General features: G+C 44.0%; 7 protein-coding genes across 7 annotated transcripts; 3 read left to right on the top strand and 4 right to left on the bottom strand.

The window, feature by feature from the left end:
• Positions 1 to 6: 6 nt before the first annotated feature.
• Positions 7 to 1982, top strand: I203_106904 (26S protease regulatory subunit 10B; the record flags this gene model as incomplete). The annotated part of the gene is made up of 10 exons (XM_019151617.1): positions 7 to 138; positions 204 to 246; positions 311 to 430; positions 510 to 577; positions 638 to 718; positions 801 to 926; positions 988 to 1113; positions 1273 to 1443; positions 1526 to 1795; positions 1875 to 1982. 10 exons carry the CDS (start codon positions 7 to 9, stop codon positions 1980 to 1982), a joined length of 1245 nt encoding a protein of 414 aa, XP_018999071.1.
• A 559-nt stretch (positions 1983 to 2541) lies between these two features.
• I203_106903 (uncharacterized protein) lies at positions 2542 to 3759 on the bottom strand (the record flags this gene model as incomplete). Its single annotated transcript, XM_065518091.1, has 1 exon — positions 2542 to 3759. The coding sequence occupies one exon, from the start codon at positions 3757 to 3759 to the stop codon at positions 2542 to 2544; it is 1218 nt and encodes a 405-aa protein (XP_065372821.1).
• A 197-nt stretch (positions 3760 to 3956) lies between these two features.
• I203_106902 (uncharacterized protein) lies at positions 3957 to 4280 on the bottom strand (the record flags this gene model as incomplete). The annotated part of the gene is made up of 2 exons (XM_019151618.2): positions 3957 to 4132; positions 4202 to 4280. 2 exons carry the CDS (start codon positions 4278 to 4280, stop codon positions 3957 to 3959), a joined length of 255 nt encoding a protein of 84 aa, XP_018999072.2.
• A 505-nt stretch (positions 4281 to 4785) lies between these two features.
• On the bottom strand, positions 4786 to 6721 carry I203_106901 (uncharacterized protein; the record flags this gene model as incomplete). The annotated part of the gene is made up of 7 exons (XM_065518090.1): positions 4786 to 5334; positions 5399 to 5567; positions 5634 to 5770; positions 5832 to 6062; positions 6135 to 6214; positions 6289 to 6373; positions 6428 to 6721. The coding sequence occupies 7 exons, from the start codon at positions 6719 to 6721 to the stop codon at positions 4786 to 4788; spliced, it is 1545 nt and encodes a 514-aa protein (XP_065372820.1).
• A 724-nt stretch (positions 6722 to 7445) lies between these two features.
• On the top strand, positions 7446 to 7922 carry I203_106900 (uncharacterized protein; the record flags this gene model as incomplete). The annotated part of the gene is made up of 1 exon (XM_019151620.1): positions 7446 to 7922. The coding sequence occupies one exon, from the start codon at positions 7446 to 7448 to the stop codon at positions 7920 to 7922; it is 477 nt and encodes a 158-aa protein (XP_018999074.1).
• Positions 7923 to 8626: 704 nt separating this feature from the next.
• Positions 8627 to 10542, bottom strand: I203_106899 (uncharacterized protein; the record flags this gene model as incomplete). Its single annotated transcript, XM_019151621.1, has 7 exons — positions 8627 to 8653; positions 8734 to 8833; positions 8924 to 9075; positions 9266 to 9453; positions 9542 to 9620; positions 9871 to 10133; positions 10278 to 10542. 7 exons carry the CDS (start codon positions 10540 to 10542, stop codon positions 8627 to 8629), a joined length of 1074 nt encoding a protein of 357 aa, XP_018999075.1.
• A 420-nt stretch (positions 10543 to 10962) lies between these two features.
• I203_106898 (uncharacterized protein) lies at positions 10963 to 11867 on the top strand (the record flags this gene model as incomplete). Its single annotated transcript, XM_019151622.2, has 3 exons — positions 10963 to 10993; positions 11231 to 11379; positions 11811 to 11867. The coding sequence occupies 3 exons, from the start codon at positions 10963 to 10965 to the stop codon at positions 11865 to 11867; spliced, it is 237 nt and encodes a 78-aa protein (XP_018999076.2).
• Positions 11868 to 11880: the final 13 nt, after the last annotated feature.

Here is an 11880-nt window from a genome sequence, read left to right as displayed (position 1 = left end):
TCCACCATGGCATCTCCAGAAGCATCCTCATCCACAGCTCCCCCTGCTCCCGCTCCAGCTTCGGCCCCAGAGCCAACCATCGTAGCTCCAGCGGGGATGCCATCGGACAAGTACGAAGCCATTAAAGGATATCGAGCTGTACGTTGTATCTTGCCTCGCACCATGGCAGGAAATATATATACTGATGAGCATTACATGAGTAGAAAGTCAAAGAACATTCAAGAATGTCAGAGAATCTCAAACAAAGTGTGTCAGCTTCGAGTATACTACATCTCTTAAGTAGCGCCTAGCTGATATGACAATGGGATAGTCCGATTGAACATACGAACCCTCTCGACGGACTTCGATAAGACGGAAGATGATATCAAGGCATTACAGTCTGTTGGACAGATCATCGGGGAGGTGTTGAAGCAGCTGGATGAAGAGAGATGTGAGTGTTTGGCTTCCAAACACATCAGCTTTGTGATCATCCGCTTGTTCCAGAAGCTGATATTGGTTGAATGGCTCAGTCATCGTCAAAGCGTCATCGGGACCTAGATACGTGGTATCTTACAGACCTACTTTACCAGCTGCCAAGGTGAGCTCGCCTTCGATTTAGGAATGATATAATATGTGGAGCTAACATATGGGTATACAGCTCAAAGCTGGTGTCAGAGTATCGCTGGACATGACGACTTTGACAATTATGAGAATCCTCCCTAGAGAAGTTGATCCTATGGTGAGTCTGATGTACCTTGTCATCATGCCTACTAGTGTGTCTCCAGTGTTCGAATGCAACGCTGAATGTTTCACTATTATAGGTATACAACATGTCCCTCGAAGACCCAGGATCAGCATCGTTCGCAGGTATAGGTGGATTAGGAGATCAAGTAAGAGAATTGAGGGAAGTTATTGAGTTGCCTTTAATGAACCCTGAGCTGTTTGAGGTACGCTGAGTCAACGTCGTTGAATTTACGAAAGAATGACAGCTTACTCTCTCGTGCTCAGCGTGTCGGTATAAACCCACCAAAAGGTGTATTGCTGTATGGTCCACCAGGTACAGGTAAAACACTATTGGCTAGAGCTGTAGCCGCTACGCTCAATACCAACTTCTTGAAAGTCGTTTCTTCTGCTGTAAGTGTCTTTAATCATCTCATTCTAACTACCGTCCATAATCATTATGGATCACTTATTTGTGTTTCGTCATTGCATCACTCTCACTTTTCCCCCACACACTATGCCTGGGATATATTGACTTGGAAGAAACGCTGACTTATCTTGGTAATCCTTCAGATTGTCGATAAATACATCGGTGAATCAGCTCGTCTCATCAGAGAAATGTTCGCCTACGCCAGAGAACATGAACCCTGTGTTATATTCATGGATGAGATTGATGCCATTGGAGGTAGACGATTTAGTGAGGGTACCAGTGCGGATCGAGAAATCCAGAGGACGTTGATGGAGGTGAGTTTGTGCAAACTTGATGAGAAAAGGGTTATTTTTCACTACTATGATTCTCTTACTTACCATCTACCCATCTACACAGCTTCTGAACCAAATGGATGGATTCGACTCTCTCGGCCGTACAAAGATCATCATGGCTACCAATCGACCTGATACCCTCGATCCGGCATTAATGCGACCAGGTAGATTGGATCGTAAGATTGAGATTCCCTTACCTAACGAACAAGGACGATTGGAAATTCTGAAGATTCACGCAAAAGGTATAAATAAATCGGGTGATATTGATTATGAGGCTATAGTCAAATTGAGTGATGGGTTCAATGGAGCGGACTTGAGAAATGTTTGCACAGAGGTAAGTCAACATCAAGTTAACCTTATACAAACATTATATGGAAAACAGAGCTAAGCTGAATCTGCTCAATGATGTGTAGGCTGGTTTGTTCGCAATTAGAGAAGATAGAGACGCGGTGGTTCAGGAAGATTTCATGAAAGCGGTTAGGAAGTTGAATGATGCTAAGAAGCATGAGACCAAGATGTGAGTTATACCTCTCATCTTCGACTACTATGGATTACAGTCACTGACAATGTGGATTAGGGATTACAATGCTGTTTAAAAGACATGTGTGATCGTAATGTAGACACAATGTATTTGGATGGATATGAAGAGCATACATCATCATCAGGCGTGATACTTAAGAAGCCATCGTCATAGGCGGAGATCTGACGGCTTGCATTACTTTTCAACGTACCACACCCGGGTGAGTTACATAACTTACGGACAGCCAATGGTGCAAGGGCGGACCTCGGATACGCTGGATGGGGTCCGCCCACCCAAGCGATAAATGTATTGCAAAAGCTTGAGGAGGCATTCCTGATGAATCTGACGAGCTGCTGGTAAGAATGAACATCTAACTCAGACGTCTATAGCCTTTCATGAATGTGCATACATCTCATTTGGCTGATCCCAAAGTAACATCACGAGAACCCCGAATTCATGCTAAATTACTTGAATAGTGTGAATAGCCTCTGAACATTTTACCTACCCTACCTTGGATTTCCGGGTTCATACGGTATCCCATTATCACGACTTTCAATCGTTTAGATCCTAGGTGGACCCATCGAAGATGAAGGAGGGAAGAACCTCCCGGAAGCCGAACCCGAACCCGCGTGACTCATCGTATACCCATCTACCGAGTAAGCCCCAGAATCAGACCTCACCGAACCACCCGTTCGACGTCTTTTGGGGGGTTCGAACCCGCCTTGACCTTGGGTTGGCGAACCAGTGTACGATGATGTATATTGGGGTAAACCACTATATCCGGTCATATCACTGAAGAAAGGGTTTACCCCAGCTGATGTGGGAAATGATGATCTTTGACCTTGTAAAAAAGATTTAAATCTATCTCGGAAGCTTTGTCGACCCATCTCTTCGACCATAGCTTCAGCATGATGTTCATGTGAACAAGTCCCCTTGAGTTGTCCATCATTGGTTCTAACATTGAATTGCCACAATTGTTCTTTGCCGGCAATACGAGAGATCTTAGAAGGACATCTGTCGTAATAACAATCCTCATCTGTTCTGGTGAGACCAGGATAATCCTCTTTGAATTGTATGTCCCTAAAATCACTTTCGAGATACAAACCATATTTCCTATTGTTATCTTCGACCATCTTTGCTTGTCTGCTTTTCAACCATTCCATTCGACCTTCGCGAGTGTGCCTTTTCTGCTGGAAAGAAGGTTCGATCTGGCTGTTGGAATGATCTTGGGAGGGGATGAAATCTGCGTATATCTCAGCTATCGGTCCGTCAGTCCAATTGTCATGAGTAAGATCAGTGATCATTCTATCTGGTGGAGGTATCTCGACATCTGTACTTGATGGCGACGCCGGCAGTCTTGGGAGGGTAGGACCGGCAGCTGAACTTCCACTCGCAGAACCAGAAGCGGTGGTCGTCGATTTGACAGATCGTCTTTTGGGTGGTTTCGTGATCAATTTCCCACCCTGGTCAATACGGACTTTAGTTTTGTCTTCATCGGTCTTGGTTAGGCAGTCAAAGCCACATCGGAAACTGCAAACCAATTGATCGTGTGCGTTATCTGCGGTCTGTCCAGGAAGCGTATAAGGGATGTTCAGAGGCCATTTGTTCCCATCGCGAGTAGTCTTCGGTACCCACGATGGACAACCTCGAAGATGACACTTGATTTCTGGCATTTTCCCCGAGGCAAGGAATTCGGGAATGACCTTGTGACCATACGTACCGCTACATCTTACCAAATCGGTAGGTTTCAAACTGTTTCGCCAAGAGAGATCATTCATGGAGGAAGGTAGATGATCGTCGCAGTAAGGTGCACCATGACGGAAAAGATTTTTGAAAAGACTTGATCTCCCTTCAGAATGTAGGTTAGTGAAAATCGCGTCTTTGGTACGGGCGGATCTATGACCGAGTGGGTCTTGTTTGGCTTTCGATAACGTGCAAGTGAAATCGCTACAGTCACCTAAAAGAGGTCGTAGATCTACCACAGACGGATTTTGTAAGATTTTTGGGCGACCCTTTCGTCTAGGCCTTGACTGACCATCGAAGAGAATTCGAGTATGTTCTCGATACGATTAGCGGACGGTCTAGGATATTCAGTGGTGTTCCATTCTTCGAAATCTTGCTTATTCCTTGTCAACGCCACAGCTTTCCCTCCTGAAAATATACAGTACACGGAACGATCAGCCATGATGGATGAAGAGAAACTCCTGGAGGCGAACTTACCGACATCCTCGTCTTCTTCATCATCCGATGGGAATAACGTTTGCTGAAGGTTCTGATTTTTCCCAGCTTGCGATGACATGCCGCACCGAATTATGTAAAATGTCAATCTCGACTCAGAGATAAATAAATAACGATTTCAGCTTCACATCGACAAGGACATTCTAAAACAAAATCAGTGAGTCTCTCTCTTTATATATATATGTATAAAATATACATTATGGCGAGAAGTCCGGTGCAGTCGGATGAGAAATGGTTAGCTGGACCAGTGTAGTAGGGTCTTCGTATAACTACGGTTCTCAGTAAATACTTCGCATCATCCTATCTTTTACAAGAAGAGGTGATGTAAGGATCAAAAAGATTCAGCTTCGGACCATCTTGCCTTCCATTATTGGCTAGCCTTTCAAGATCGAACTCGGTCAATGACGATGATATAACAAAGCCAAAGATCAAAGGTTAATACATGTTACATACTAAATTACAACATACACAACCATCCACACGTCTGATAAGGTTGAAGGTACTGTACAATGAACTGGACTGGGAATGAATTTCTATCTGTATTAGTGATGGGGCGTAAAACGACACTACTCAGCTACAAGTCTCTTTTCTCCCTTTCGCAATCTCTCCTCCTCACTTCTCCTCCTTTCAGCTTCTTTACGATGTTGAGCATCTTCGTATCGATCCTTCCATACCTGTTCTTCCTTCTGCTGATTCGTCGACTGATCATGCTGTGCGAAATTCTGTTGCGATTTTGCCACTTGACCTTGCGCTGGTAGTAGGACTGTTGGTTTCTCATTGACGGGGATTGATTGTCTGCCTGCAGTCTCATCTGTCTTCTCTTGTCTCTCTTTCTCCACCTGCTTCTTCTGTTGTTCCTTTGCAGCAGCTTGGGCAACTTTCTCCTCTTGGACCAGATCCTCCAACTCAGCAGCCAATTCATTCTCGTCCACCTCGACCCGCTTGCCTCCCATGGCGAGTTCACCTCCGATCCTGACAGCTTGGTCGATCTCCTCTTGGTCAGCCATAGCTTCCGCGAGAGCATCGGTGGTAGCTGAGATTCGATCAGGTGAGAGCGATGGGTCGGAAAGTACTGATCGAAGTGTCGAAGTGGAAGTTTCGTATGCAGCCATGATCTGTAGATGACGCAGTTAGCATCCTGTCGTTCTATTTTGATTTACAAGTGAAAATTGAGCTCACCTCTACATCACCCTTAGCTTGATCAATGCTCCTTATCACAGCTCCCAACTGTTCGGAAGATGCGATTCGCTTAGCCAGTAGATCTTCCAACTGTTTCTTCGATCTGAGATATGATAAAGCAGCATTCTTCTGCCCTTTGGCAAGCTGTTTCTTGGCTTTCTCCTGAGATCTACCCAAACAAGAAATCAGCATGCAGTAAGTCCTACCACCCATTGGAAAAAAGAGCATGACATACTGGGTGATCTGCTCTTCTATACCGAGAATCTGCTTCTCGACTTTCCGTTGAGCATTGATGACGGAGATGACGCCACGATCAGCATCAGTGATAGGATGGTCTGAAGGCATCTGATCGGGTTCTAGCACTTTGATGACCTGTACACATCATACTTGAGTATCAGTAGAATGTTTCTCTCGATTGACAATAAAAACTCACCGATCCGTCAGTCACTATCACTCCGCAATCCCTATGTAGCCATTTGACGAGAACCTCTATATCTCTGATAGACAATTTATGTGTACCTTCAGGTAGTTTCTTGGAACTTGGACTAGCAGGGAAACAGATTTGTCCGTATTCTTCTCTGAATGAATCGAGATCAAATAACGCATCGGTATAGGATAGGATAGGGTTCTTCGATATATGAGAAGTGAAGGAGGAAGCAAATTGCTAGAATCGTATATCGCATTGGTCAGCCTATATGTTATCATCTAAAGTAGCAACAGAAATTTGATAATTTACCTCTAACAATGGGATATGCACGTATTCTTTACCTTTACCATACCTTGACCACAACGTTTCTTCCTTTCCCACCTTGTCGGCTGATGATCCGAATGGGTTCAGCTGCGATACAGCCCACCATAATGGTTTGCCGATGAATCTAGAAGTGAGCGACGGGGGGGGCATGCAAAGGTGTCAAAGAAGATGTGAAGTGAGGAAGGGGGATGTAGTGTAGGAGGTGTTGTCAATGTTAGACCTTCCTATACCAATCATGAGTTTCGCATACGATCACATCCTATTATGAGCTGACTCACAATAACACCACCAATCCCCTTTGGTCTTCTCCCATGTTCATCTTCCAATCGACCTAGCAACGCATCATCCACTTTCAATATCAGTCTGTCCCCACTTTCACCATTAATCCATCCTGTTCTGAGTGTCTCTTCAATGACTGAAGCCCACCATTGCGAGTTCGCAGCATAGCCTGTGGGATTGGTGGTTCGCTGAGAGGATGTTGACGCGTATAACGCGTGTAGTCGAGCTGAGGATGGAGGTGCAGTCGGCGGTGGAGATGTCTTCAGGAATGGAGGGAGAGCAGGATCAGACATTATCAAGCCAGAAGAACAAGCTGTGTCCTTCAAGAGGGCTGCAGTGGGAGATATGCGTACGCAGGTGGTCGATGAGAAGGAAGCGATCAGAGTCAAAATTTATCATTGTTGATACCTAACGAACTTGGTGGTGGTGGTGACGTTGTGACAAGTTGGTGGCAAATTACATAAAGTGGCAGGTAAAGGATTTCTTGAGCAGCATCGTGACATTGTGCAATTTTCGGTAACCCAAAACGCTCTGATCCTATTGCTCCATTGACATTGAGAGTGTACAATAGATTCACACAAACTTCGGTTGTGTAAGATCACTGTGACGCGCTGCTTTGTACTACCGAATCTGGTGAGCCGTTTGAGCCTCTGATCTTCCTTTGCCCAGATCAATGACTAATTCCCCGTCCTAATGACATCAGACACCTTATTTTCTTGCCTTTTGACCTTCTGGTTTTCTTGTCTTCTTGTCTGATCACCTTTGATGCGCCTTTCCACACCCTATGCATATTTACACTATAAGAAGACATTGTTATCGCAACTGATCTGGCCATTTTTCCTCATTTATATAATTCCATCGTCAAGAGTTCAATTTTCACAATATTCTAGACAGATCATGTATACATCCCCAGACTGAGACCATCCTTGCACCGTAAGTTTCAGACTTTCTTCTTCACCATCGTCAAAGACGTGTATCACATGAAAAGATCACATTGTTGATCATATGAACACGTACATGCAGATGTATAAATATCCAAATTCGAGCTTTGATTTCGACAGGCTATCCCTTGAGGAAGTCCAAGCTCGCCAGTGGGAATTGACCTCAAGTCTGAGCGAGACAAAAGCGGAAATGAGAGAGATTCTCGGTCGTTTTGATATCAATGCTGATGGTGATACTGAGATAATCAAGACTCATGAAGAATTGACCAAAGAGAACGAGCAATTGAAGAAAACATGTGCTATTCTCCACAGTCGACTGAAAGATACAATAAGCGAATTGGAAGAAGCCAAAGTTACGATAGATGGATTGAGGTCCGGATACAACTCTTCGCGAGGAGGGATGCACAGGTCAGACCGATACACTCCAAGAGCAAGTAAGGATATCAAGTCGTCACAAGCAGAGATAGAGGAACTTTCAGCGAGCAATGATCAACTGTCTTTGAGATTGATGGACGCTAAAGATCGTTTGAGGAAGGATAATTTCCCGATCTGATTTCACGGTGGACTACGATATAAAACGTAAAGATTGGATGGATGCAGTCGACGTTGACTTGGATCAGTGGAGGATGCGTAACGATATCTTGAGCCGATTGGCCAGTTGCCGCCAAGAAAATTCTGTTGTACATCATATAATGGATTACGACTTTACCTCGTTTTCGTTTTGAGCGGAAAATTCGTATAGTGAAGATCCAATGGCAAGAACGATCATTCGTGATAGGTCCATCCGGGCCGTTCAGACCTTGTATGACGACCTGAATGAGAGACGAGCATTATCAACCCAGAGCGAAGAAGATAAGCCAAAGGATCTTTAATGGCAGGTGGATTGTGTGAGGAGGGATGACGGTAAAGGAAGTATCGTAAGAGTATGGGGTAATCCCTTTACACCGTATCAAAAGTCACTGGGAGAGATCGATCTTGATGATCCCATTATTGTGGATAAGAGCGTCGTGGAAGAACTGAAGAAAAGGGGATATGATGAGAGAGGTTGGAGATCAGGTAATTAAGGGAGTTTCATCTCCCAATCCCTTACAGTATGTACAGCAAGTCGTCCTCTCGTCAGAGGGGATGTTCACTGAGGATCATCACTATTATGCATGGTATATAGTATGAGATGATACCAACCGAAATCAAAGTCCATCATTCTAAGAAAGAAATTCTTCGACGTGATAAATGAAATACAATTATCAAAGAGTTCGTTTATGATACAAGGATGAAGACGAGGAACTATTCAAACCAGATTGAAACTCAATCAGCAAGATGGACAGGTCACAATTACAATCGGAGAGATGTTAGGGTTTACTCACAAAAATAATCAATACACCGAAAATCTTCAACATCAACCATCTATTACTTGATATACTAGCGTAGTATTTCAAAAGTTCCCTTTGAGCTCCAGTGACATTACTATATGATATCCCAAGATCGCAGATGATCAATATCAGCAACATACTTTATCTGATGGTGTGATTCAAGACAGAAGCATCGAGCACTCACGCAGCGATATCCGTCGTGTCGGCATCAATCCTTTGTACCGTCTCTCTCTGCTCGGCGACCATCCCAGCTAATTGGGAGAAAATGGATCCGAGCTCTGCAATGGTAGATTCGATGGATTCGATGGCGGTAGATCGAGATTGGATGTAGTCGTTCTATCACAGTATAGACAAATAGATCAGTCAACAGTTTTAAGATATCATGAGTCGATCATAGTATATCCTGGACCATAAAGAAGATATGAAACAGGAACGACCCCAAAGTGCTAAACTTATATCTTGAATCTACTAGTAACCTCTTATGTTTCTTGGATGTGTAGGCTGGACGAAGATAAAAAAAACTCACCTGCTGTTCGACCAGTTGCATCTGCTGATAATCTCCCCCTGTGACGACTCCACTCTCACCTCTATCACCATCGATATCCAAGGCGAGGAAATCTGTTTTTCCATCATCTGGAATGGGCGAGGCTCTGTTCTTGCCTTTTCTGTCGAACCCTGAGCCTGGACCACCAGATTGAGAGAAGAGTAGGGAATCTGGGAATAAGGTCAGAGGAAATCAGTCAAAAAGACTGATATTGTAGATACTGAAGATTATTTAAATAACGTATGTGAAGTTACCCACTATTCGATGGAGGTGGTAAAGAAGCGTTGGCGGCGGTGTGCATGAATTGCTCGGTCCGGTCTTTACTCGCTTTCATATTCTGTAATGACAAGTATGATGATAATCAGTAAAAGAACCCTATCAATATTTAGATGTAGCATATATTATGGTTTGAGCCTTGTTCTCTTCTTGAAATTCCCTTCCTATCCGTCCAACCATGACTGACATCTTCTCAGTCTACCAAAGTTTCACTGATCTCCCTTACGATCTTGCCCCTGCCTCATTCATACCCAACCGTATCCCATTCTGAGACAAAGAATCAAATTCATCCGCAATGTGGTTCTACTCACCTGAGTCCTCAACTCCAAAACATCCTTGAAACCCATACCCATATTCGCCAACCTACTCTGCAAGAGCATCACGACATTACTATTATGTTCTTCCACCTGTTTGCCATTATTTCCTCCACCAGATGCGTTAGGTTTCTGACTTCGGACGTATGATTGTAAGGATGCGATCTGGGTGTTGAGCGATGCGATATCCTGTCGGATTATATAGGTTAATTCGGATATCTCAATGGGTCGATCATCAAAGAGTGTTTTCCGTTTGGCCACTGTGTTGAGAGAATGGTATCGAGCATGATGTCCAATGACGATAGAAAGGCAGTGAAATAGACAACAGTGAGAATTTGGTTGATCAGCAAATACAATCTTTTACCAGATATTCAAGATGTAAGAGAGAAGAAGCTACAACCCACGTTGAGCCAATTTCTGCAATTTCAACGTCGTGTTGTTTATATCCTTGGCTATCCCACTTGCCATCCTACCAAATTCACTCTTACTTGCTCCTTCTTTCACAGCTAATGAACCATCTTTGCCATTTGCAAGCAGAGGTTGCTTCAATTCCTTATCTTTGTTTTTGCCCTTGAGGTTGGACGAAGAAGAAGAGGAGGCAAGGGAAGAACGTGATTTTATAGAGTTCAAGGTGGAATGGAATTCGGATGTACGATCTTTAGGGGCCATAGTAAGGGGTGTTCTACTGCAGTTGCTGGTCAGAAGGGTAGAGCAGATACTATGAATGATGTATATGGTTCACTTTACTTTGAGATATCAATATACAGATGGAGATGGAGATGGAGATAGTTGACAGACGCGCTGGCAGTATGAAGTAGGGGTAAGTGGCAACTTGATACTCGGTGCCACATCCAGTGATATCGCCGTAACTCCGATCTTCAACTCCCAAGTGATGATAGCGATAACATCAACGACAGCGACAGTAACATCGACTCTCAACATCATCGTCAACCATTAATTGAAATCAAAAACAACACCACCTGCACACACTCGCTCTCACGCTCATAGGAGAGAAGACTCTACAGGACTCGACGCATAGGATATCATTGTAGTGAGAAAAAAAAAGACAACGATTAATCATCATCAACCATGTCTCGTGTATCTCAACCTGAATTGAAGAGTGAGTCGAACTTTCCTTGTCATTGACGTATGAATTCACTCGAGAGAGGGGCACTGTCTATCAGGATGGAGTTCCAATGTGCTGATGCTGATAAAACCACTTCCAATCTCCAACTACGCAATTACACTGACAACGTATCCAATAAACAATCCTCTGACCGTTCATTCCCTTTCTTTCACTATTCCCCCTTCGTCTCTACTCAAACCACATCCTCATTTATACGTGACATCAACACAGAATTCATGGACAGACGATGTTTCCTCAACCTCCAAGGTGGTAGACAAGTATCAGGCGTGCTGAGGGGTTTCGACATGTTCTTGAATTTGGTGGTGGATCAGGCGCATGAGGAATTGGGTGGGGGTCAGAGAAAACCCTGTGGGATGATTGTGAGTTGATGACCACTCTGGTATATCATCATCATCGGGTAGGAAAGAGTAATGGGCTGTGAAGAGGATGGTGAGGTGTGCTTTGGTGTTATGGACATGAGGGGAGGAAGAGGATTTTGAAGTTACCGTCTGGATCATGATTAACCGGTGTGCATGAAGGCATGGAGGATTACGATGAGGATGTGAACTTTATCCATGGATCGACATGAAGCACAGACGAGAGAAGCCCAATCAGAACGAAGAGGATATCTCATGCTGGGCGAAGGGGAGATTGGAAATGAAAAGATATCTAAATCGATCGATCTTCCGCTGTCTCACCTCACCTGATCTGGTACTCCGTGCAACGAACATGAGGAGAGAGCTTGAAAAAAATAAAACCATACAACTCGTAGTCTCAGATGAGCTGACTCTAACATGTTTCGTCATCATAGGTAATCCGAGGAAACTCAGTATCGTCGATGGAATTACTGGATAGTATGAAAGTGTAGTATCACCTGTAAG

The sequence above is a fragment of the Kwoniella mangroviensis genome, chromosome 2 (genome assembly GCF_000507465.2).
Source record: "Kwoniella mangroviensis CBS 8507 chromosome 2, whole genome shotgun sequence".
NCBI classification, from domain to species: domain Eukaryota; kingdom Fungi; phylum Basidiomycota; class Tremellomycetes; order Tremellales; family Cryptococcaceae; genus Kwoniella; species Kwoniella mangrovensis.
This window is presented reverse-complemented; position numbering and strand designations above follow the sequence as displayed.